This window comes from Lathyrus oleraceus, chromosome 6, assembly GCF_024323335.1.
Source record: "Lathyrus oleraceus cultivar Zhongwan6 chromosome 6, CAAS_Psat_ZW6_1.0, whole genome shotgun sequence".
NCBI lineage: Eukaryota > Viridiplantae > Streptophyta > Magnoliopsida > Fabales > Fabaceae > Lathyrus > Lathyrus oleraceus.
The window spans coordinates 357,539,671-357,567,526 of record NC_066584.1 but is presented as its reverse complement, the minus strand read 5'-3'; the positions used below and the strand labels follow the sequence as shown (position 1 = coordinate 357,567,526).

General features: G+C 34.4%; 1 protein-coding gene across 1 annotated transcript; it reads left to right on the top strand.

Moving 5' to 3' along the window:
* Nucleotides 1-3,362: 3,362 nt before the first annotated feature.
* Nucleotides 3,363-4,115, top strand: LOC127098684 (uncharacterized). The gene is made up of 4 exons (XM_051037343.1): nt 3,363-3,516; nt 3,607-3,676; nt 3,784-3,879; nt 3,976-4,115. Exons 1-4 carry the CDS (start codon nt 3,428-3,430, stop codon nt 4,066-4,068), a joined length of 348 nt encoding a protein of 115 aa, XP_050893300.1. The 5' UTR covers nt 3,363-3,427; the 3' UTR covers nt 4,069-4,115.
* Nucleotides 4,116-27,856: the final 23,741 nt, after the last annotated feature.

Here is a 27,856-nt window from a genome sequence, read left to right as displayed (position 1 = left end):
GGTTACCCTTAGAGGGCGCTTTCAAAAAAGCGCTCTCTAAGTCCATGTACATTTCCAGTTTAGAAGGCGCTTTTGGAAAGCCTTAGAGAGCGCTTTCAGAAGCGCCCTCTTAGGCCCCCTTTAGAGGGCGCTTTTTTTACAAAAGCGCCCTCTAAGGTCCCCTTTAGTAAACATTAAAATTATAACATATACTGCATGTCTCTTTATTTTCCCTTTCTACAAGCTATTTCGTTTACGTAATTGGGTTTTCTCTCTACTGCGTCCACCGTCTACTGCGATTACTCTCGTCCTCCGTTCGTTCTCCCTCCCTCACCGTCGTCGTCGCCGTCGCCTTTTTCTGCTGCTGCGTTCACGTTCACGTCCACCGTCACTGTTCACTTTCTTCTCCATCGTTACCGTCACCTTGAAGGTATTTCTCTTCTCCATCTTTACCGTTCACTTTCTTCATGTGTTTGATTAGGGCATTTTCTAAACTTAGTTCTACATTTTGTGCATTATGTTGATTAATGTTGTTTAGGGAAAACTGAGTTTTTTATTTCTGATTGAAAACTGATATCATTTGAAGTGTGTTTGAGCATGTGCTTGGAAGTTTGATGATTATGGATGCAAGTTTTTTCATGTTCCAAACACCATAAGTTTGCATTGGTCTTTTGCATGCAGTAGGTGTGTGTGAGTTTGCATTGGTCTTTTGCATGCAGTAGGTCTTTTGCATGAGAAATGGAAGGTATATGAATGTGTTCACGTATTGAATCATTGTCTTACTTGGGTCTTATTGAATCATTTCTATATTACAGATAAAATGGCTAACCAAAACAATACCCATGACAAGAATGGATCACGTAACAATGTTGAAAAAGAAATCAAACGAGGATTGACTGTTATGAAGTCAATCATTCGTGCAAGAGACAAGGGTGTAAAATTTGAAGTGCATTGGAGTGCTGAAGACCAACTAATTGAGCCTAACGGTTCAATGTTGGCAAGTTACATTGGTTTTCTTGTTCGACAACATATTCCGATTACATGTGATAATTGGAGAAGTCCGGACTTGAAGGTTGGCAAAGAAAAAATATGGTCGGAGATACAGGTACTTACCATATATTTTTATATGTTTTTTTTGTTGACTATTTGTTGACCATATATTGTTATAATATTACTTTATAATAACACACTCCACGTGTATGTTTTTTAGAGATCCTTTCACATCGATGAAAGCCGACAAAAATATTGTATTCAATTGGCCGGAAAAAGACTCCGAGGATTTCGATCCTTTTTGTGCAACAAATTTCTCAAGGATGAGGAAGGAAAATTTGTTGAAGGAGAACGGCCAATGAAGTATGCCAAGATTATTTCAGCCGATGAATGGGATAACTTTGTCGCCAAACGAAGAAACGAAAAATTCCATGTAATGTCTATTAATTATGGTATTATACAATTGTTAAGTTACTTGGTTCTAATATGCCTTAAACTCTTTTATCCAGGAAGTAAGCGACAAAAATAGGAAAAGGGCATCAAAACCCGCGTATCCGTACAAAAAAGGGCGTACGGGTTATGCACGGTTACAACAAAGAATTGTGAGTATATTCAAATGCTATGAGCTTATACATTGTCACAATATGTTATAATTGATGATCTTATAATCTAATTCAATGTGTAGCTAGCCGAGGAGAAAAGTGACGCAACATCTCTTCCGGAGCACGTATTATGGAAGGCTGCTCGGGTTGGGAAGGATGGGGCTGTCGTTGAAGCGGTCCAAAATGTTTATGACGAATGTGTAAGTATATGTAACATTATTTCTTTAATTATATCGAAAATTTTGTTAGACATATAATTCATTTTTAATCTCCTCTAATAATATTTCAGGAGACTTTATCCCAAACCGTACCTTCAACCGAGGTCCAGGATTGCAGGAGCGTACTTAGTCGAGTACTAAATATTCCTGAGTATTCCGGTCGTGTGAGGGGTAAGGGTTTTGGTGTGACTCCGTCGTCATTTTAATAAAAACCAAAAACAAAAAATCCTACCAACAAAGAGGTGATGGAGACCTTGGCGGAGTTAAGGGCACAAGTACTCCAACTGCAAATCGAGAATGCAAGGTATAGAGAGGAAAGGTGCGCCTCCGAGGCAAAAGATACTAGTGACCGAGCTAGTATCAATTATCAACCGAAATTTCCCGAGGTAATTATATTTTATTATGAAATTAAAATAGCACTTTTTTACTTGACACATATACACGTTAACAATAACATTTATTATTGGTTTAGGGCATTTCACCTTGTCAGCTGTATCTATCGTCACCAACTTATCGCATGGTTGGCAAGGGAAAAGTGCACAATACTTCGGGTGAATTACTTCACCATAATCCCCTCCCGGTGGGATTTATGAAAGTTTCGGTTGACCTTGTATTAGATACGGACGCCGTTCTACCATTACCTGACGTTGTTTCAGAGACAACGTTGATGCGAGATGCAGTCGGATCCTTTGTTGGTTGGCCGTCAGATCTAATTTTCCCTGATGCCGAGGTATATATGTTCTAGATGATTATGAATATTTAGTATTCACATTTTAATTCAGCTACAATTGTGATATTTAATCAATCCTTATTACATGGTAATGTTAGACTCCTACAAGACCCACACATAAAGTTGGTAAAGGGATTTCAAGACGCATCGAGTCGGTTGCATCTCAAAAAGAGGTACAAATATATATACTCATTGAATTATATACGCAACGATTCTGTTGCATCACAAAAAGTCATGATTTATTTTATATGAATTTTTAGGTTCCCGGTCGAAAGTTGAAAAGCGCTGCTAAGGATATTCCAACGACGTCCGGGACAAAATCTCAAATTATGATGCGTCTTGAGAAAATGGTGGATGAGTCCGATATTATGCACGGGGCCATTCGTACTATAGATTTTGATGAAGGTGTTTTCGGAGCTGCTCATTTCGAAATAATTAGAAAGGAGGACTTCCAACAACTTTTTGAACACACCGAATTGGGCATCGCTGTCATTCATACATACATATGGTACTCCGATCAATCTATAATTTACTTAGTTGAACAATTTATTTACACATTTCAATGAGTAGTCTAATGTTTATTATGTTTCTATTTAAGGTATATGTATGTAACATTGATGCGGGAAAATGAATTGTGTAACCGTTTCAATTTTATTGCTGCTTCCCGTATCAACGCAACGTTAATAATGAAAAATCCAACATCCGTAAAGAATGATCTAGTCGATAGATTCATGGCGGCCGGCGATAATACTACACCCAGTTTGTATTTTTTACCGTTTAATTCTGGCAACGGGTTAGATTTTCTTTCTAATAATTTCATTCTAATCTATGTATATCTTTTACGTAGAAAATTTTCATTCATCTAAATTTTTGTTTTATTTTACAGTGGTCACTGGGTGTTGGTTGCTATGGATCTTTCGAGACTAATAGTGTATTATCTCGATTCTTTATCGGGTGATTGGAGTAAATATCCGAATATGAAGAAGACGGTTGACGCGTAAGTGAAATTCCCCTAAATATTCGTGTGTATTTGTATATTTAATTATGTCTGTCAGATTGATCTCAATATACGTTTTTATTTTGTTAGGGCAATAATAAAATTTAGAACGAAAAAGAATTACCGCAATAGGAAGGACATTACCTGGATCAGAGTTCAGGTATATATTAAGTATCTTATTTTTGCTTATAATAGTGTTTTTTTTTTTGCTTATAATAGTGTTTGTAAGAAATTAACTATATATATATTGTTTGTTTTTCTGTGTAGTGTCCTCAGCAAAATAATTCGGTCGATTGCGGATTTTTTGTATTGAGATTTATGAGAGACATCATTGCGTTGAATCGTATAGACATCCCAAAAATGGTATGGAATAATAACTTAGGGTTTATTTTAATATTATCGGATATTTCATCTAATTTGTTACTAAATCATGAATATGTTTTATTCTCTTAATTGTAGTACTTTGAGGAATACAAATCTTACTCAAGAGCAAATTTGGATGAAATGAAGGATGAATTGTGTCAATTCATTGTTGATCAAAGAATCATATAGCTAGGTTGTATATTGTTGTACATATATGTATGGAATGTTGTTGTTGTATGCTGTTGTTGTATATATGTTGTATATTGTTGTTGTACTTTTACTAAATCATGAATATGTTGTTGTATATTGTTGATCAAAGAATCATATATTAATGTTGTATATATGGAGGATTAATGTTGTATATAAATGGATTCATGTTGTATATATCAATGGATTAATGGTGTATAACATTGGATTAAAGGATGAAATCAATATGAATTTTACACTTTTGCAGCATGCGAACAGGTTACCAATTAAATATCCACTATTTTTCAAACAAATTTTTTTAAAATAACTAACACTTTAGAGGGCGCTTTTTGTAGGAAGCGCCCTCTAAACACTTTACATTGACAACTTTAGAGGGCGCTTTGTCCAGAAAGCGCCCTCTAAACACTTTACATTGACAACTTTAGAGGGCGTTTTTTCCTGAAAGCGCCCTCTAAACACTTTACATTGACAACTTTAGAGGGCGCTTTTTCCAGAAAGTGCCCTCTAAACACTTTACATTGACAACTTTAGAGGGCGCTTTTTCCAGAAAGCGCCCTCTAAGGTTTCCCTTTATGGACCACTCCAGAGGGCGCTTTTTTCTGAAAGCGCACTATAATGTGGCCCTTAGAGGGCCACTTTAGACAGCGCTTTCTCCAGGAAAACAAAGCGCTGTCTTTACCTATGCCAGGGCCACTTTAGAGGGCGCTTAAAAGCGCTGTTATAGGCCAAAATAAGCGCCCTCTTTTCCCTTATTTGGCGTAGTGTCTTTAGGGAAAGTATAAGAATTCCCCAACAGAGTCGCCAACTTTCGCGGCTGGAAAAATGACAGATTCGCCACCATCCTTTATTCGTTCCTAAGGAATAGGAAAATAAGGATAAAACCTATAAGCTAAGGGTGAGATGCTAGGTTCGGGAGTCAATTAAGTAAGAGGAAGTTACTCGATACCCCTTACCTCCATTGTATTCAATGGGATCCTCCTTCAATTCTAGGGTTAGTATGGGATTACAGATGTTTGCTTGATTATCGACTAATTCTTGATTATTTACTATATTTATAGAGAGAATATTTTATTAAAATAGACAGGAGACCAAAAAAGATTTTTTATTTTCGTACTCTCTAGAGTTTACAACTCTATGCCTACGTACCTTCCCATTAGGCGGGAGATCAGAGTACCGTAGTTCTTGTATAAAAAATTTGTCGGCTGATTGTTTTTATCCCTTGAAAATTCTCATGCATCGGGGGCGGAGAAGTAATTGATCTTAAGAAAATGCCTCAATATGCTAGGGTAGAGGACTTACAGTTTGAAGTGTGTTGAACTGATTTTATCCCTTAATCATTTGCAAATATGTAATGCTTAATTTATTTAAGAAAATAAATTGGTGATTATAGTTTAACACTTATCCCTGATTTTATTCTCGGTTTTTTTATCCCTTGAAACCCTAATAGTTTATCCCATATCCCCTATTTGTTTATCCCAAATTATATCCCTTACTTATCCCAAAGAAATCCCAATTAATCAACCACAAATGTATTAAATCCTTAATTAAATAATTAGTTTTTATTTTATAATTACTTAAATAATAGAAAGAAAATTGATTAAAAAAAAGAAATTAAAAATATTGAAATCCCTAGTTATAATTTAATTAAACTATTAAAAGTTAATTAACTTAACAAAACCCAATTAGTAATTAATTAAACAAGATTAAATATATATTAATTATATAAATAACTAAAAAGGAAACTAGGGGGTGCAATTTAACCTAAGTTAGTCATGGGCTCGAAATTGGGGGTGTAAAAAACATCAAAAAGAGGCTCATTGGCCCTTCCGAGCCCAAAAGATACATGGGTCAACCTAGGAGAGTCAATAATTGACTCTTAACTTGAGCCATTGGATGAACTGGCCAAGGGAAATGCAGATTTATCCCAAACCATTCGATCAATTGACTATCAGGGGGTTAACTGATCAGGAGGTGATGATTAAGATCACACGGTTCTAAGGATGGGCACGCACGTACCAGATTAAGTCAAAGTACGACCATCCGAAGGACCTGGGCATCCTCATGTGTCTTAGATTTGAAGCGTTCCTATGGGGTATATAAATGGATTTCCTTCGAATCCATTTCATTTCACACTCTGATTTCTCTCTCTTACTTCCTTTTCTATTTTCTCTCTCCTCTCTCTACTCCTCTTTCCAAACCCTTCTCCATCCACAACCCCAAACACCCTTGACTAGCCCAGAACCACCCCCAAACCCAAATTTTGGTTGAACTTCAACCAGAATCTTCATACATTAAAACAAAATCCCCAGATCACCCCTCAACCTTAATACCTGGTTTCTTCAGATGAAACCTAATTAAACCATCAACCTAGAAACCCTTCCACCCAAGAACCCTAACCCTCAAACCGAAGAACCCTAACCTCGAACTAAAAAACCTTAACCCTAATTCTCAACCCAGAAGAATCCTAGGGATGAACCCTAACAATGTTCATCCTTGACTTATGAACCCTAAACCCCAAATTTTCCAGAAATAAAAAATATTCCCTAAATCAACCTTTAAACTTGGTTGACCCATATATCGGTTTTCCCTAAACCCCGGTCATAACATCATATCAATAAAATTGAAACACATGATCTAAAACTCAACATTCAAACAACATTGAACCCTAAATTTTTCAACACATTACCATACCACACATGATATATGTAGATAAAAGCAAGCGAATAAAGAAGAAAATAGAATCAACCCTCAGAGACGTGGCTTTCGCTGGTAAAAAGGTAATTGATTCGAAAATTTTCTTTCCTCTCTTGTCTGTGTTGATCCTGCTCTCTCTTTCTCTAATTCCTTTTCTTTGTTTGATGCGGGGTGCTACCGGCTTGTCAAAGAGGCTAAGCTCCGAAGAATTAGGGTTTCAATATGAAACCCTAATCTCAAGTTAATTTGAGCTTTGGTGATGGATTGTGTTTGCAACAACAAAGATTTCTTCTCTTAGGGTTTTTTCGCCCCTGATTCAGCTTTAGAGTTAGGTTTTTATAGTTAATTTTTAGGTTTTTGTATTTAATTAGATTGATTCAATTAGGAAATTTTTAATATTATTGTAATTGTAATTGTGATTTCGATGGATTTTGTGTTAGAAATAGAGATTAGGTTTGAATTGTAACTGATTGTATTTGGTCCGATTTTGGTTTGTAATTCCCAATTTGAATGTAAAAAAATGGATGTTTTGGATTAAATTGATTTATAGTTTTTTGATTTGTTTTAATTTCCATTTCTGTGCGCCTTAGGGTTTTGGGGTTGGGGAAGAAGATGGACTTGGGTCATACTTAACCCAGTTCTGGGGGTGGGTCCTGGGTGTAACCCAGTTGACCCTCGGGTCATCCAAATGACCTAGTTAAGAAAAACCAGTTTGGGCCAGGCCCAACTCTAAGTTCAAAGAAAAACCAAACAGACCTAAAATAAATAGTAAGAAGCACATTAACCCTAATCCCCTAATATTTCAATAATAATAACCTTAATCATTTCTAAATACTTAAATTATTTCACTAGTCTAATTAATAAAAATTTGATGAATTTTTATCACTAATATTAACCTATGTCTAATTAGTTTAACCTGATTTTAATAGAACCCGATTAGGTCATTGGGGTTGACTTTATATGTTAGTGTTAAAAATAGGAAGATCGGATGGTCAAAATTTGGGGTACGACAATGAGTATAGGGAAAAGTGAAATTCAGAAAAGTCTACCTTGAATCTCATATGTGATTAATTTATGCGTTGGATTATTTTGATAGGGCTAGCATCTGGTTGGACCTTTGCTTTTGGCCTTTTCTCGGTCCAAACCACAACCAAATTATCAATGGTAGTTTTTAGTGTCATAGTCAAAATATATTTTTCAAAGTTAATGTCTTGAAGCTAAATTATACCAAAATTTAATGATTCATTATTAGTGGTAACAATCTTTTTCAAAGTTTTTTCAAAGTCCAAAGAATTTATTAAAATTTGAAGAACATGTTTTCCAAAACGCTAAAATTGATATTTTGAGTTCAATCACGCCAGAAATTTTGATATGTGGGGATAAAGAATAATGGTAACCAAAATAAATGGTCTTTAGAATAAAATTAACTTTGTGTGCATTAAGACATCATATTAACTAGGAAAAATAAGATAGAAGTGATGACAATAAATATTATAACTTTTTTATCCAGTTTGATCAAACAGTCTACTCTGGATGAGAGAGCAACTCTCTGATTCACTATACTTCCAATAGTTATTACAAATGATTACATATGAGTTATAATAAAATAGTCAACCAAGTTTACAAGAACAAACTCTATTTTCTACTCAATTGTTTCTCAATCTTTCCAACTCTCTATATATGAATCACACAAGCCCAATGTGTTTAGAAGTGTTTCTCAATTCCCTTAGACATCTTCAAGGGTTTCTCGAATTCCAAGAACACTCTTTTAGAAATTTACCCATGTATCTCTAAGATTACCACTAGGATTCCCAAGCTCTTTTCTCTGTCTTCATCTATAAAGTTCTTAAGGTTGTGTAGCAAATATGCAAAAGATACTTATTTATAATTGTTAAAATCCAACAGATTCAAAACAATTCCAAAACATAACCCATGAATGAACGAATCCACGAATTAAAATAACAAAGTCTAATACATGCAAATCGATAAAACCAAACACGAGCTCTGAAGAACCAAACCACCCGCCAATCCCATACCCATTATTGCATCGTTTTCGATGCAAACCTCTGGCCATATTGGCTCCACCTCCATCCTCACTAAGTGGCACCAAGCCTGCTCTATTGCCAACCTCCCTCGCGACTATGTCATCTTCGTCAACTTCCAAGTTGATTCGATTTTTGGCAATCTCAACATAAATTTTATTTACCTTAATCACTTAAGGTTTTAAGGTATGCTTCAATAATCTCCACCTTAACTTGAAACCACAGTGAAGCCAATTTATCCATCAACCATATTATTGATCTCTACCATATTAAATATTATTCAATAACATTGATCAAATTTAAGCCACGATTGAACCTTGATCTTGTCACTTGCATCCACTTGTTTCAAACCACCTTTTTCTTCTTTAGTATTCTAACAAGCCTATAAGTATGGTTTTTCAACTATCTTTGACTCTACTTGCTTTCAAATGCCTTCACAAAGAACCTTTATTTGAATTTTTCAACCCTCTATCCACATTCAACGCGTAAAACTCAAGGCCTGCATAATCATCCCTTTGAGATGGTACAATTTCCCTCCTTACCTTATCATAAGTCAAATGATAATTAGATGTCTCTATAATCGTTTCCTCATTACTACTAGTATCTATAATAGGAACATTCACTAAATTTGAGTCTTATCCTCCATAGTTTCTAAAAACTTCACTCGTGGGTCTTTACTCTTCTACCTGTTATGGAACTCACTAAAAGTAATACATCTGAGAATGATGAACTTCAATCTTCCAGATTCCACTCCCATAATCTCATAAACCTTCCTTCATATTTGATATCCATTGAAGACACGGTCCACAACTTTACCATCTAGCTGAATTGACTTGATTTGATCAATAGATAAAGTTTTAGTGGCCTTTAAAACAAAGTAGGTTACGATCTTCCTACTCTAAACCTTCATAAGTATTCAGAATTATATTCTTGTAAATGAACACCTGCCAATCAGGTAATTTTCTTTGGCACCATCCTTACCCTAGAAACTCAACGACAACTCGACCATCACATGCATTTTTATTCCTTGTCTTCTGTAAAACTCATTAAAGTGCTCTAAAACAACCTCCAAGTCTCCACCATGACTTGAGATTACATCCCACTGATTGTTCTTGTCATGAAATTCTTCACGAGTTGATGATGAATTAACAACAACATTGGAACCTTCTAAAATATATAAAACCACACATTTTAGACCATTTAGCTATGATTACTTTGCCATGTGAAATCTTCAAAACCTCATGTTCAACTTTAGTGAAATAGCCTATATCATCAAATGTGCTTATGTATAAAAAAAATCCTGAACTCTAGAACAGACCTCAAGTTGTAAATAAGAAACTCATTATCTTCAAACATTTTAAGTCTGACTGTACCAATATCATGAACCTTGCAAGTCCCATTGTCACTAAGGAGAACTACTCCAACTTGACTCAACTTCAAAGTCTCAAAGTATTCTTTTCTTAGACACATGTGATAAGAGAAATATGATTACTTGACTGAACCTTCTTTAGTCTCCAAGACACCACTAGTTCACTAGCCCTCTCATAACTATTTCATCGGAGGAAACTACAATCTGAACATAATCTTAATTGTCCCTCTTCTCAGGATAATCCCTCATAAAGTGATCAATTTTATAACAATTTAAGAATTTTACCCTTCACTTGTCAAACCTCTTTGACTTATACATTCCTCTACGCTCACTTTCTCCTCTTGAGACATTTTATCCTTCATAATTATCGTCAATTTTCAAAATTTTCACCTTTGAAAATTCTTTAGATCTCACATCCGTCTGGACTTCATCCAAAGTAATAGTATTTTCCTTGCCGCAAAGAAGGTCATCCTTAAAGTTCTCAAAGAATATGGATAATGAGATCGATAATAGTAGATTATTATCCTTATATCCATTCTTCACCTCAATATTCTCAAAATCATCAATTATCTTGTGAAATTATGTCAACCGCTCCACTGTGGATTTATTCCCTATCATTTGGAATAAGTAGAGTTATTGTTTCAGACACAACCTGTGAGCTAAAGATTTGGTCATATACAATGATTCAAGTTTTGCCCACATTGAATCTGCAGTTGTATCACTGGTGAAAACTCTTAGAACTTTATCCCCAAGATACAAGATAATGGCACTTCGGGCCTTATCCACCGTCTCAGACTTCTCTACTTATATTAGTTGTGTTAGCATTAACAACTCACCCTTCAATGCTTCAATACAATTCTCTTGAGATAATACTGCTTACATTTTTACTTTCCACAATTCAAAATCATTTTCTCTAGAAAACCTCTCGATGATCCATTTAGAACCCATGGTGCTCACTTGTAAACAAAATCTCCTTGCCCCACATCGTCACTTATTGTGAAATTGATATAATGATTAAAATCACTTCAAAAGAATTATTCATAGTTCAATCACACTAAAAAATTTGATGTGTGGGTACCAAGAACAATGACAACTAAAATAAATGACCTTAAGCAAAAATTAACTTTTTTTGCAATAAGAAATTGATTTAACTTGCCAGAGGAAGATATAAGTGAAAACGATAAACACATTAACATGATTACCTAGTTCGATTAAATGATCTACTATGGGGGAGAAAGCAACTCTCTGATTCACTATACTTCCAAGACTTGTTACAAAATATTACATATGAGTTATAAGAAACTAGTCATCAAAGTACCATAGTCAAACCTTATTTTCTACACAAGTGTTTCTCAGTCTCTCCAATTATATAATATGAATGACACAAGTCCAAGATTTTTAGAAGTATTTCTCAACCCCTCTTAGATATATCCAAGGGTTTCTCAAATTCTAAGAATATACTCTTAGGAATTTAACATTCTCTAAGATTACCATTAGTATTCCATAACGCTTCTCCATGCCTTTAGCTTAAAATTTCTAAAGGTTGTGATAGCAAGCATGCAAAAGATACATATTTATAATTTTTGAAGCCCATATGATCCAAAATAATCCTAATACATAACATATAAACAAATAGATCTATGAATTAAAATAACGAATCCTAGTACACACTGATCGAGAAAACTGCACATGAGTTCTGAAGAACCGAACTGAATTGCTTGTTAAACCTATTGCCTCCATTGGCTCTGCCGCCAGCCTCTTTACACACATGCTCCACCTCCAACCTCACTTTGCTCCGGCTCAACCGTCATCCTCACACCATGAAAACTTTATTGTTAGCCTCCTTCGTGGCTATATCGTCTTCGTCGACTTCCCGACCTATTTCTGTTTTTTGCAATCTCAAAATATATTTTCTTTCTCTTCATCACATAGGATTTTAAGGCATAATTTGACACAAACATTGACAATATTTATTAGAATATTAATTAGTTATTATTGGATTTTTTAAGTTTATTACTTATATTTCTCTTTGTACTAATTAACTTTTCTAACTGAAATAAACCTTTTCTTATTGAATATGTATGCATTGTTTTATTTGTGAATATTACACATGTAGTATATAATATGGTATCAGATAGCAACCTATATTGAGCCTCTTTCATTCTTTCTTTTTCCCTTAAACCTTCCCTTCTTTCACATATCAATTAGGATTCTTATTTTTTCAATTCGGATTCACTTTCTTTCCTAATTCATCAATAATCTTGCATGGCCTTCAATTCATTCAATAAATTTGTCAATGATAACGACTCTTCCACACTCAACATTTTCTACAAAGACTCGTCACTCAGCACAATAAATTGCAAGGAGTTATTCCTTCTATGAGCACATAAAGCACATTGATGGGATCATCTCTTAGTTTGTGAAAATCTTAAACAATGTATCCTTAATCTATTTCTAATCTCCTCATCACAACAGGTGGTCGATATATTTACCAAATTCTTGGAACTGCAACTCTTTAACAACGATTCACTTTATACAAGTGTGGATCCGGATTAATATTATACTACCTGTAAGACCCCAATTTTGACCCTAAGATCCCTCATGCATTCTATCATAAGCATTAGCATTGGGATCATATCTTGGCATCCTCCTTACCCCTCCTTCATTGGGTTTGTTTTGGGAGAGGTCACCAAGTACTTTGTGATTATATCATACTTGTATTTTTATCATTTTTACTAACCAAAATACCAAAAATATGTCTTTGCATTTACCTAACCCTTTTGTAGGTAGGGCATGACCTCACTGATTCATCAAGTCCACATATAGGGTTTGAGACCCTCATGAACAAAGCACAACCAAGAATTTATCCAAGAAAGGTTATTAACATCATATATGAGTCCCAATGATCTCTACATGATATATTGATCAAGTTTTCTTCAAGAGTTTGAGGGTGATTTGCCTTGGAAACCCTAGTTTGACTGGGTATCTTAAGTAACTTCTCCAACAAGCTATCTCACCAATTGGTCAAATTTATCAAGGGACACTTCAAATTTCATCATCTTATGCATATATGGTATACCACGAGCCAAGAAAGTCAAGAGAATTGGAGGTTAGCAAGTTGGTTGATGGTGGTTGGCCAGATGAATTCATTTGATCAAAATTGGGTCTCCCTAGACCCTATCTCCTACAATTTTCACCAAATGAAAATGATTTCAAGAGAACACTTAGTCTAAATGGCATTCCCAACAACTTTCATGTTTAGACCTAGATCTAGTTTTTCTTGTAAAATCATTTTCTATGTTGAAACATTATAGGTCATTTTGTCTAAACCCTAATTTGAAAATCAACTTCCCAAGGCCATAACTTGCTCATTTTTTATGAGATGAAATATTTCCAAGTTTCACAATAAAATTCAATGTTTCTAATTCAACTTTTATGTTTGGAGTGGGAGCTAATTAAACATTTTGAGCATGTTATATGAGGCTACATTATAGGTCACTTTTGACCTATACCATTGATCAAGTGATTTTTCCAAATTTAAAAAATGCATAACTCTATCATTTCAAATCCAAATGACATGAAATTGGTGACCAATTTGAATCTCTTTGAGAGGGCTACAACTTTTATGAAGACACTTTTCTCATTTGAAGCTTCCATAAAAAGTTAAGCAAGGTGGAATATTGAGACATATGGCTTGACACTTAGAAAAAATTTGATATGTCAAATTTTTCCAAACTTCCACCTCAAATTTCTCCAAGTTCCAAGTTCCAAATGAAAAAGTGTTCAAAATCAAACTTGTTCCTCTTGATCTCAACTTTCCAAAGAGCTCAAATTCATCCATTTTGGATGAGAAATGCATAGGCTGCACATGGATTAAACAGGCTAATATCATTTGGCATAGATCCAACTTCAAGCATCAATGTTCAGTTGCCTTGCTATCCAATCAATCTTCAAAGCATCTGATCTTTAATTTGGACTTTCAAACTATCATTTCATGGGCCTATGTGCGCCCATGCACCATTCCATCATCATTTGCCAATTTTGGAAAGAGGAGAGAGTGTGCAAATATCACATGGATTCATCTATAAATTGAGCTGCACTTGCTCAGAATGAACAGACACATTGCACCAGCTTTGAATCCCCACTAAAAACCCTTCACTCTCATAGGATAACCCTGATAAATTCATTTGAATTTGAGCTTGAATCTCCACTGTTTTGGAATTCAATTCTCCAGGAGTCCATTGCTTCTAAACCTTTCCATTCCCTTCCTGCAAGCAATTGAAGTGAAGCCAAGAACAATTCAGATCAAGATCCATCGTGTTCAGACCTCCATTAAAGGTAATTTGTAGAAATTTTAAACACTTCGATTCTCTTAAGTTGTTGCTCAATTCCATTGATTCTTTGGTTGTCTGAAGTCCTACCAATGTAGGCAAGAAGATTGAGTTACTTTGAGGTCAAATCGAAGCAACTCAGATCATGTACCTCATTTTTCAATTCCACATATCTCTTAATATATTTGGAATTGGAGGAATTGGAGGTCATATTCGAGTTAAGTGATGTTTTTCTTTAAGATCATGTCCCTGTTTCTTTTTTTGATGATGGTTCATGATGACCAGTCCGGTGGAGCTCACCGAGGAAGATGACCGGAGCTCTGGCTCCGTCGATGATGTGTCTTGCATCTGAACCATAGGATCCTCAAGCCACGTTTTAATCTGAAGCATTTGTTTTAATTACCAATGGTACCACGCGGTTGACTCAGGAACACATGGAGCGTGCGTTTTGGATCATCAGATATGCCACCTCAATTAATGAGGGAGATCTGATGGTCCACGTAATTTAGCATTTTCTGAATTTTATTTTAATTGCATTTTCTTCAATAATTCATATTAAATTTAATATTGATCCAAAAAATATGGGACTTTCACCAAAAAAATTCAAATATTTTCTTCTTCCATATTCTGAATTAACATTATTTTTTGGATCATTATTAATACTTTTCATGAATTAATTGGTTCTTCATTTGTTTTTAATTGTTTAAAAATATTTTTAAATGCCCAAAAATTATGAAATTTTTTCTCCAAGGTCCTTTAACCTTGTTTGACCTATGATAAATCTCATGGCCATTTCTTTGGTGTTTTGATGAGATTTTAGGAATTGAAATAAACATATTTGAATTTAATGCATTATTTTATTATTTTTAATTGAATAAATGTCATTTAAATTGTGTTGACCATTTGTATTGACTGAATTGAGTTTGATTGTTTGTTGTTGGGCCTTGGTCAATGTTGATTTGACTTTGTTAAGTTAATATCATTGGATTTAGGGGATTGACAGAATGTACATTTCATCTCCCAAAATGAATGAATGATATTAATTTGATAAAAGTCCTCATTTGACCAATTTGTGATTTCATTCATCCCCTTCCCACTTCATCTAATTCCCCTTCTTCATCCATTCATTTCCATTTGGCCAATGACATCTCAAAGTCCTAATGCTAGTTGATTGAAAGATTAACATGAGTATGGATGAGATTAGGCCACACCTTTTGCATTTTTTTTGTGGTATGTTTAATGAGCATAGTTCATAATACCATGTCTCCAACATGCATTAACACCAAAAGTCTATTGCCTGGCCTCAAATAGTTGTGACTTCTACATAAGTCCAATTACGATTGCTTAACATAGCGCTAAATTTGTGACACAAAAGGAATAATCATTCTAGTTAGTGAGATTGTAAGTCTCCCATCTTCCATGGTATTGTGTGGAAACTTGCCCTTCTTTCATTCCTTTGGAAGATGTTTTGGTTCAAGGATCCATGCTTGTGGCAAGTGGGTTGAGTGTTCTCCAAAGAATGTCTTGAAATAAAAAGCAAAATAAAACTAACTACTAACCTACTAACTATTAACTTTTAATTTCAAGCTTTTACTTTAATGCAATTTACTTTTAGCACTTTATATCATTTATCATTATACATATCATTCTAATTGTTTATGTTAATATAATTTTCACTTTGTCTATTTGGACTATATTGTGTGATATATTTTGTTTTGTGTTACTTTGTTTGCTTGTTTGGTCTTTGACCATTAATATACATAATAATAACAAAAACCCTAAAAGACTTTTGAGTGGACTGTTGGTTTAATCTTGCCCCAATTGGACTTAGAACTTAGGCAACATTCCTTTGCTAATGGACTTGGCCAATGCCAATTTGTTGAAGAACCAAGTGCTTATAATTTGAAATTCATCTGATATATCTTTGAAGATCTCTCTAAGATTCACCTGCAAACTTGTAAATGAACTTAAATATACTTGACTTAAACTTTCAAAAAGCCAAAAAAGAACTAACTCATTCAAACCATTTTAGGCCTTTGTGCCTTTCAAACTTAAATTTTGTTAAAATCAACACACTCATTTTGAAACTTATAGCATGAACTACGAGGTTTTGATCCCTCATTCTTATGTTGGTACGTAGGCACAAGACCGAAGGTCTTGTCAAACACAAAAGTATAATTAATGAATTCTTTTGTAAACATCACTTTGTACAAAATACATATGCACACAAAAAGGGCTCCCTAGGAGTACCTAGGACACTTTGGGTGCTAACACCTTCCCTCTGTGTAACCAACCCCATTACCTGTGATCTCTGATTTTTATTAGTTTTTATTTGAAAACTTCTTAGTTATTGGGTTTTGTTTGTACTTTTTTCCTTTTCCCTTGGAAACAATAAAAGCGCGGTGGCGACTCTTGTTAATTGGTCTCTAGCTTGTCAATAGCTTGATGATCATGAATTTCCCGCTACACTATCCACATTCATTTTCACTTAATTCTTCAAGTAATTATATGTGCCCGCCTTCATGCCCATTGTGAAGATTTTTACCATATGCGTTAAAAAGTAATATGTTAAAAACTAGATCAGAGATCCAACCAATGAAACTTGTGATTTAAGGTTTAATTGGTTCAATCGGTTAAACCTACCGTCGAATCGTTTATTTAATAAACTAATAATATAAAATTAAATTTCATAAATATATTACACATAATCATATATTTACAATTTAATAAAATAAATATTTCAAAAATCCATTACAAATTTAATACAACAATATCAATAATACATATAATAACATAACATAATTATACACTTCATTTCAACTTTCATTTAAGAATAATTTGATCAAATTAAAAAATTACAACAAATTAAATTAAGCTCATTCAAACAAAAATTAAAATAATAAACTATAATAACTAAAATAAAGTTCAAATAATTAAAAATATATAAATTAAATAAGATAGAATACTAAAAATAAATAATACAATATACTTTATTAAATAATAAAAAAATGAATTTGGGTTGAATTACGGTAAATAAGTCTTAATTGATACTCCCTCCTTTCCTTTTTAAGTGTCATTTTCTTGATAAATTTTTGTTTCTTTTTAATTGTCACTTACAGAATTCAAGGTAATATCAAATGCACTTTTGTCAAAATTACCCCTATGCAATTATTATAGAGAGAGAAAGAATAAAATGAATGTAGGATATTATTAAGGGTATTATAGATAAAATTAGATTATTGTTTAAAAAATAACAATACTGATTAGCTTTCTTGGTATGTATAAAAAGTAAAAAAATGACACTTAAAAAGGAACGGAGGGAGTAACAACAAGTAATATTGACTTGAAGGACAACCAATATTGAGTTGGATATCGTGATTATGTTTAAAAGAGATTGTGTGATGATGATGGAGTATGGTTGAAAAAAACTTATAATTGAGTGGCAAATTAAAGTTAAATTGTGATCAAGAATGTACGTTAAATATTGATATTGACATTTTTAAATTTAAAAAAAAAATAGTGAATTTGATGCATTTTTTTGAACTGGACGATTTTACAAAACCGACGCCGATTCTTTGGTTCAAATGGTTTTTGACAGTTCAATCCGGTTTTTTCGGTTTTACTCCGATTTTGACCCACTAACGGTTTTGAAAGGTTAATCCAACCGAATTCATATCTGGTTCTTGTCCAACTGATTGAACCGGTCAATTCGATTTGATTTTTAAAACATTGATTAAAATAACAGTGAATCACAACACAAATATAAAGTACAACAATGGTGAAAAACTTGTCCAAATTTATTAAAAGATGGACAATCACGAGAAAATATAATGTAATGTTTGATATTGATGTGCTATTAGCCTCAAAAGTTACTAAATATTTCCTTATAATAGGATACTTATTACCTCATCCATTTCTAAAATAAAAAATAATTGGCTACATATCCCTTCTCATGTCTCTACTATATAACTAATTGAATAATGCTTTTCTTATCACACCTACCGCGTCAACATGCCTTATTCCCTTTCAATGTTTCCTAGTGTAGACTCTCTATATATTGGGTCTCATTCCATTTTGTCCAACATCATCCACAACCACATTCCTATCAATATTACCCCTTATAGGAAATATCCTAGTCATCAAGTCTAAAATCAAGAAAGTAGTGTTGCAAGTAGACACCATATTCCCAAATCACTTCATCGATTAAGCTACTTTTCCATTGAACCAATCTTGAGCCTACATAGACACCTCCTTTAACCACCAACCTTTTGTCAAGTACCTTTTCTATATACATGTAACATGTTGTCTATACTTCAATATCCTTAGGAAGTTTCCCTTGAACATGATAGTTACCAACAACCTTTTTGAGCAAAGAGACATGGAACACTTGATAGATTGCGGACTCCTCAGGCAGTTGCAATTTATAGGCCATATTGTATTCCTCTAGAATGACCTCCCATAGGAATACAATGAAAGGAGAGTTATACATAAGCACCACACAGTTTTGATAAAATAATTTTCCCTGTTGCATAGAAAATCCAAGTTTAGAATTTGGATCTTGTTGTAACTCAAACTATTTTCTAAATACTAACATCTTGTAACAACTTTGCACCATTTAACCGCGTACGGTAAGAAACCATAGTGGATAATTCACCTTCATCATAAAATCTAGATAAAGTATGTGTTGCCTATTTTTTACCCCTTGTCCTAAGCTCACATAGCCCAAATAATCAATTTGAGGATATCCAAATTGACATTTGGCTTTATTGGACACACAACAACTATTAAGCAAAACATATGACACTTGTTTTAAGTGATCATCATGAGCACTAACACTGCTACTATAAACCAAAATTTCATTAAAAATACACTAAAACAAAGTTGATAAACTTGGGTCATATTGAGTAAGCAACCTGATTTGATGAACTTGGGCTCTTTTTAGGAGCACTAGAAGTTGTTCCTAAAACAAAGTTGAGAAATGGTCTAATAAGCTATGTAAATCTCCCTCATCATTGTGGCTCTCGCCTTCGCTCAAAATCCACAATTGTAAGGTACTCTCAAGACATTTATGCAAGGTAGGCTGGAACTGTTGAATTGTAATTCTTTGTGTAGAAGCAGGTTGTTCAACTGAAGTAAGGAGGTGTCGAAATATATAGTATGTTGAAGTGTCTCTCGACAGAGTTGTTAGACTTAGCCTTATTTGTGTTTTAACCAAGTTAGTTAATTCGTTAAGAGATTGTTTGGGTTGCAAGCAATCTTAATCTATAAATAGGGAGGTACCCTATTATTGATTGTAACAATTTTGAAAGTGAACAATTGCAGTTTGCAAAGTTTGAGAGCAGATAAAAACTCTGCAGAAATTCTCAAGTTCTTCTTCTTTCTTTCTTCGAAAATATTTTTCTTTCTTTATTCCCCAATTCAATTTTGTTTCTTTTCATTACAATTGTGCAGCAAAACCTTGCAATCAAAGTTGGCCGATTCACTCAAGTGAAGAGTGAAGAATAAGAGAGAATTTAATCAGTGTGATTGAATCTTGTTCATCAAGATTTGGTTCGGAATTCTCCATATATTTTGGTGAATTTTTTGAAGGAAAATTGGTGAATTTTAGTTGTTGGCATGGACTGCATTTCCGCCATTAACATTTATCTAAGTTGCAGAACATTATGGAGATGTATCTCTGTAATTTTCTAATGATTTGATTTTTAGAATCTGGATATGCATCTTCAGAATTTATCAGACTGCATTGTTTTGTTTGACCTCATTGCGTTTCATTTGTGTAATGCTTGTGGTTTACTTATAGGAATTATGGCTGATAATCAAGATAGATTTAGGCACATCAAAGTTGAGCAACATGCATCAGTTCAGAGGGAAAATCTCAAGCCTCGCAGGCACCTATTGTTTATGTCTCGGTTGATGCAATAATGTCAACTTCTGGGACTCATGCATATCCACCTTTGTCTTTTTGTAGGAGACAAGTGTTACCTACTGAGGCATCCGATGAACCGTAGTCACCTGAGTATCTATAGGAGGCACCTAGGCCCCGCAGGCACCCGAGGGGTTTAGAGGAGGCTTGCCCGACTTATCGTTTTTGCCTCTATACCTGGACCATATTTCCAGACATGTATGAGACTAGAGGTAAGATTCAATTGTATTCATTTTTTAAAAACATGTTTGTTATAATATTCGAAATATTCTTTGAAAGAACCTGGGATAAGTCAATTGGGATTTGACATGAGATATATCTCATGACCCCTTATCCCTAGGATACTACAACTCATTGTGAGCTTGATCAAAGATAAACAAAGTAAAGATGTAAAAGCAATAAAGAACGCAAAATAAAGAACCTGGATGAAGATGAATGCTTGCACAAATTAAATAAATCCCAAGAGTACTATATAAGTTGCATAGAAATTACAATATGAAAGCTTAGAACAAACGTTGAAACCGAAATAAGTTGTAAAGCCAATAGTCTCTTAAGTGTCACCCATAGGTGTCTCTCCCTTAATTCTCAACAAATGATCACTATTTATACAAGAATATAACAATTAAGACTTTATAATTTTGAGCACTAACATAAATGGTCATTTATTAATGAAAATAGGAAGTTTAAAAGTTCAGAAGTCGGGAAAACATTACAGAATACCAAAAATCACAGCAGAAATTGGGCCTGGCACGAGCGAGTCATGTTAAGGAACCCAGTCGTGTCAGGTGTAACAACCCAATTTTAGTAATTATTCCTTATATTATTATTACTATATTTTATTTTACTTATTTGTAGTGTTAATTAATTATTTAGTTGATATGAGATATAATTAAATAATTGTATTAATTAACTTAGTGTGTATGTGGTGTTAGTCTAATTTAATTGAACTAATTAGAGATATTTAAATATTAGGTCTTATTGGGCCTATTAATTAAATGAGAAGTATCATCATTTAAGCCCAAAAAGAATACTAGTATATAAAAAGGAGGAGAGTGAGAATTAGGATTCATTGATCATTTGACAACAATAGAGAAAGAGAAGAAGGAAGGTGAGGAGAAGAGGGGAAGAACAAGAGAGGAGCTAGGGTTTCCAGAAAATTGAAGAGGTAAGGAGGGAATCCTTATTATTATGGGTTAGTATGATCGGGTCAATGGTTAGAAGTATGTTTAGGTTAAAAATCTCTAATTTTGTATGGTTGTTTGAAATTATTAGGTTTTGATGATTATTCTTGAATTGTGGTGATTGATTGTGTTAAAACTGCAAATTAACGTTATATGTTGAGAGTATTATATGAGTTATAATTTTCTGAACGTGTAGCTTTTTACGGAATCGAAATCGGAGGTCCGAAAGTCCTCCAACGATGAAAAACGCAGAAGATTCTGCATTCTGTTTTGTGTTAACGCAGGAATAGCATTCTATTTTTGCGTTAACCGGTTAACCAAAAGCGTTAACCGGTTAACACTGTTGAAAATAGGTGTTAGATGCCCAAAAGTGCTTATTTGAGCTATCAAATGTGGGCATCTTTCACTCCTTTTTGTCGAGAAAGTGTTTGAAACCGCCCTTGCTTTTGATGATTTGCAATACAATGTTAAATGATCTTGGTACCTTTAATTTGTGCGTTATTGTGCAGGAATTAGGCATGAAAGAATAGAAAATGAAGGCACAAGAAAGTTGGCAAAGGAACCAAGAAAGGAAGTGTAGCGGGGTATTCGTTACCATTAGAGATATTGACTAAATCCAAGGTAAATCATACAAGTCGAGTCGCCACCGCACTTCTATTTATCCAAAGGAATGGTTAAAAAGCGAACAAAAACCTAATAGCTTTAACAAAAACTAGTAAAAAGAAACAGAGGTCTGGGTAAGGGGGTTGGTTATGCAATGGGAAGGTGTTAGGCACCCAAAACATCCTAGGTACTCCTAGGGAGCCCTTTTCATACTTGTTGCAAGATTGTTGTTTTGTGAAAATTTTGTTTGTGCAAACATGATTGAAGAGATGAGGAAAGAATATACAAGTCTATTTACATTTTGTGTTTGGATGGATAAACCCATTGCCTACGTACCATCTTATAAAAAGATTAGGATCAAAACCTTGTAGTTCGGGGTAAAAATCTCAAAATGAGTTGGTGAATTGATTGGTCCAAAAGCCTTAAGGTCTTTTGTTATCAAAGGGAGAAAACTCAACCAAACCACAAATCCACCATGTGAGGATAGCTTCAACATGCTAGTGAGGGGTTAACCCTATAATAAGCATGGAAGACTCATTGTCCATCACTAAGGATATAAGTGAGTATTACATCTACCACAAGGATAACTCAAACCTAATAGCTAAAGGTTATGGAAAATTTGATTAAGAAGGTGGCCATTGGAACCACAAAAGATATTTGAATGGGTTATATTTACCAATTAGAAGTATGTACAAAATGGTCAAAGTTGTCTTAAAGATTCAATTCAAAATTAAGTATTGTGAGAAGAAAGTTTGAAAATCAAAAGCATAAGGCTTAGGTTTCTAATGTTTGAAAACAATAGTTAAATGTTTGCACAACAAGGTTTTGGCTTGGGTTAGGGTGGAGAGATGAAGAAGAAGGGCTAAGTCCTAAATAAAACAAAAAGAAGAGGGATGAAGAAATGAAACCACACTAGGAGTTCCTCTCTTGAGATCATATTGATGATCCAAGTAGCTCCCATCCTTTGGAATAAGCAACCACATAGCATAAGAAATCAAACAAATCTCATAAGAGATCCTCAATGTGTCTTGTATCTTTCACTTTGGATGAACATGGTAATGGTCCTCCAATTTAAGCTCAAAGAGTTCCCTAGCACACAAAGCACACACAAATCAAAAGTTTCATGAAGTAAAACAAGAATGGACAAGGGAGAGTTTAGAGATTTGGTCCTTCTAATCCATCTTCATCATTAAGATCCTTTTACTCCAAATTTGCATAAGGAAAGTCCTAAAATCTAAATCCAATCCTTCATTTCTTTGCATAGGGGAAGTCCTAGAAACTAAGTCCATTCTTTGCATTTGGTCCACAACAATCAAAACAAAACACAAGCACAATAATATATACACAATTAGGTGCTCAAGTGAGCAAAAGGCAAATGGCATTAACATAAACATGTGCTCAAGTGAGCAAAGGGAAAAGAAAATGGATAATATGTGCAAGAATAGTAAATTGCATAAAAGTAAATTGCATAAAATAAAGGTTAATTGTCAATAGTTAGTGTTAGTGGTTAGTGTGCCATAAGGCAAATTTAGCGCTATGTTAAGCAATCGTAATTGGAGTTATGTAGAAGTCACAACTATCTGAGGCCGGTCAATAATAATGTAGGAAACAAACACAAGTTAGGAGTCTTGATTAGTGAACCAAGTCCCAACAACTTGTCATGCCAAGAAGAAGAAGAGAATTGATCTTGTATTGGTTTAAGCCTTTTGCATGATTTAAAAGACAACCTATCCTTAATGCAAATCCATTCACTTGATCAATTGATCAAGATGAATTAGATTTGAATCAAGGAAGATTAAACCTCCCTAATCAATGCTAACTTATCAACCTTCAACTCATTGATCAAAAAGAAAAGAAGCAGAAGAAGAAGGAGAAGATGGATAAGAGAAATACAAATGACAAAATTAAAGTGCATTAAATGAAATACAATATACCAATCCTCATATGTTGACCACTAACATTGAAATTCAAGGTCAAACAATCAAAAACAGAAGTGAGATGAAGATTGGATGTCAAGAAATGAATAAACTATTTTTGGCATTTTTTAATATTTAAAGTAAACTTGAATTAAAAATAAATGGAAAGGTCAAACTTCAAAATTACTTCAAATCAACCTTGGAAGGTCCAAGTAATTTATCCTAAGTTTAACAAGGTCAAACAAAGTTTGACAAAAAATTTCAGCATTTTTAAAAGTCAGAAACTATTTTTAACCAATTAAAAATGAATAAAAATAACCTAATTGAACTAAAATCTCAAATAAATCTCAAATCAATTCAAAAATTGATGAGAATATTTTTCATAGATCCATCATCATCCAAATAGGTTAGGAAAATATTTTTGTAATTTTTGAATATCAAAAACTATTTAAAATGAATTAAAAATAACCAGAAAAGAGAAAATTCACAAAAAATATCAAATGACAAAATAAAAATTATTAAAAATCAGAAATAGAAACTAGAAATTATTTGCGAAATAATGTAATTGGTCCCATAATTTTTGGATTAAAAATGAAAGAGATATTAATTTTTGAAGATAATTGGAATTTAAGAAAATAAAAACGGAAAATAGAAAATGCAAAAAAATATGGAGCGTTAGATCTGAGCTCATTAATTGAGCTGGCAGATCACACGCTCCTAAGGCGCGCGCCTATGGTGATCCACGGTCAATGCACGCGCATGGGAAAGAAATAGAAGTCATAACAAGCGAGGGTTGGGATTCAATATGGAAAACAGATCCAATGGCTAGGATTTAAACTGGACATGATGAAGCCACCGGAGCCACCGTCTTCTCCGGTGAGCTTCAGGATTCCGGCCAAAAATGCAGAAACTAAAACCTTAACCAAATTGTGCGATCTACACATCATTAGAAAGCTGGGATGATGTACATCATCCCTATACCATCCATTTTCCTTCTAGATTTCTATAATTTGAGAAATCAGAAGTTGAAAAATCTAGTGTGCATCATGAACTCAATGAATTTCAAAAATTAAAAGCGTAAACATGATGCCTCTATTGAGGGGACTTCAGCCAACATAAAATCTAAGCCAAAAGGTCAATGGATTAGGAGCATCGAAGGAAATACCAGTTGGAATGTAAGCTTGAGTTCTGGTGATTTCAACATGATGCCTTGCTTGCTTTATCAAAACAGAAGTTCAATGAAGTGTATAATGAAGGTCTAGAAGCATTAGATCTAAGAATACAACCAGATGAAGCTGAATTCGAGATCTGAAAAATTTTGAGAAAAATGCAATTGCTTCTTTAGTGATGGTTAGGGAGAGAATCCTGCAGCATTTCAGGTTGAATTGGGTGTGTGAAATGAGTGAGATGATGTCCCGATTTATAGAGGAAATGGGAAGAAAAGTGTGAAAGGATCCGTGTGCATGGCATGTGAAGCTTCATTTCATGGGCTTGCATGATCATGCACAAGGCCCAAAAACAATGCCAAATGAGTTCTGAACACCAGCCAGATGGAAATGGACGTGTGAATTACAAGGCAATTGCTCATGCTACATGATTTCTAGTGAATTCCTTCTTTGTACCTAAAAATTCATCTCTTCGAAAGCACCATTTAGAAAATCCAAGCATAGGCATATGGGTAATGGTTGGAAAGGTCTTGATGTAAGGAATAATTGTTATGTTGGTCAAAAATCCATTTGGAATGTGGAAATTTATGAAATTTGAGTTTAAAGTGCAAGGTGCATGACATGTCAAGGCAAGGTTTCTAAAATTGGCCAACTTTCAAGCCCTTCTTTTTTGATGATGCAAGCCTCAAATGGAAACACCTCCAACATAAAAGTTGTAGATCTTCTAAAGACACTCAAAATGGACTTAACTTTTGCATCATTTGGATTTTTTATGAAAGAGTTATGGGCACTTGAAGTTGGACTTTTTTGACTTTTAATGCCTTTGGTCAAAAAGGACCTATAATGTCTTGCATTATCACATGTGTTTCCTTTGATATTTTGAAATTTTCTTCAACATAACATTTGAAGTAGACATCTTAAGATTTCCAATGCATTTGATCCCACATCAAAATCATAAAAAATGAATGCGTTATGTCCTTGGGAAGTTGACCTAAAATTAGGGTTTCAGTCAAAATGACTTAGAATGTATTGGAATGGCAGATGGTTTTCCAAGCTTCAAATCAATTTTTGATGAACATGAAAGTTGTTCATATTGTCCTTAAGATCATTTTTGTTAGGCGAGTGATGTAGCGAAGTGCTCGCTAGGCGAGCACCCAGCGAGCTGCCTGCGAACATTCCCAGAATTTTACAGTAGCAAAATGATCAAACTCGCTGTGGCGAAGGAAGTAGCGAACACTCCCAGACTTGGACAAAACCATAGCTAGCACTTACTCGCTAGGCAAGCCACTAGCGAGCTTCCAGCGAGCAATTCCAGTAGCAACATCATCAAGGCTCGCTGGAGCGAAGGAGGAAGCGTGGGCTTCGCCTAGCGAAGGATTGTTCGCCTAGCGAACATATGCAACTTTTTTGGGAAGATTCTTCTAGGCGCAGGTGCCTCTGGTGGCTATTTTGGGGCTCGCTAGGCGAACCATTCTGCTCGCCTAGCGAGCATGACAGCTCAGGAACCAGTACTATAAGTAGCAGGGGCTACTTTTTGGAAAGGACACAACTTTTACACTTAGATATTTTCCAGCATTTTTCTAGAGTGATTTTGTGACCTAGAAACCCATTTTCTCATATTTCTTCATCTCTTAACAATATTCCACAAAAATAAGGTGGATTCCCATCCAATCTTGATTCTTCGACTCGGATGTTGATCAACCTTCTTCCGAAACTTGTTGACCAAGCTACCATGAAAATGAGTAGCTAAGTCTTTCATTTTGTCAAGGTTAGATGTAGATGATCATAAGCTTTGTATGTAAATGGGATGATCTTCATTTGTAAACTCTTTGATGATGAATGTATGGTGAAAACCTTGTTTTATTGATAACTCTTTGTGTTGGTTTATGATCGAGAGATGTTTTCCAACTCTTGACCTAGGTTTTCATCCATCCTTGTTTGTTAGCTAGAGATAGTAATGAATGAGTTTGTTCACTAAAAAGTTAAACCTAAAAGTTGTCATTTTGATAGATTGTGTGAGAGATCAACAATGGATCAAATGGGAAAAACCACAATGTGTGTTAGAGATAAACACATTGGGAGGACTTTGTGAAATAGTTTATTTTCTAATGGAGTTTATGAGTTTTGTTGATCGAACATATGCATGCAAAGTGATCGTCGAACCCTAACTTTGACAATATTTCTCAAATCTTAAAACCAAAACTTTTACCGTAATTTCTTACTTTTTATGCAAGTTACCGTTACCAAAAACCTAAAATCCCCCTTGTTACTACAAGTTAAGAACTTAACAACTGTCGAACGACGGCGATATCTCACAATCCCTGTGGAGACAATAACAAAAACCCGACACTCTAAACATATTCCAACAAAATGGCGTCGTTGCCGGGGATTGTGAATTGATATTGCGAGCATCGCAATAGTTGCTTAATTTTTAGCTTCCTAATTTTTGACTTGTGCTTGTTAATTTGTTTGGTTTAGTGTGCAGCTATCGTTTTATGCGAGGGCAGGTTCCTGAGGACCAACTTCTTTTTGATCCCGAGATCGA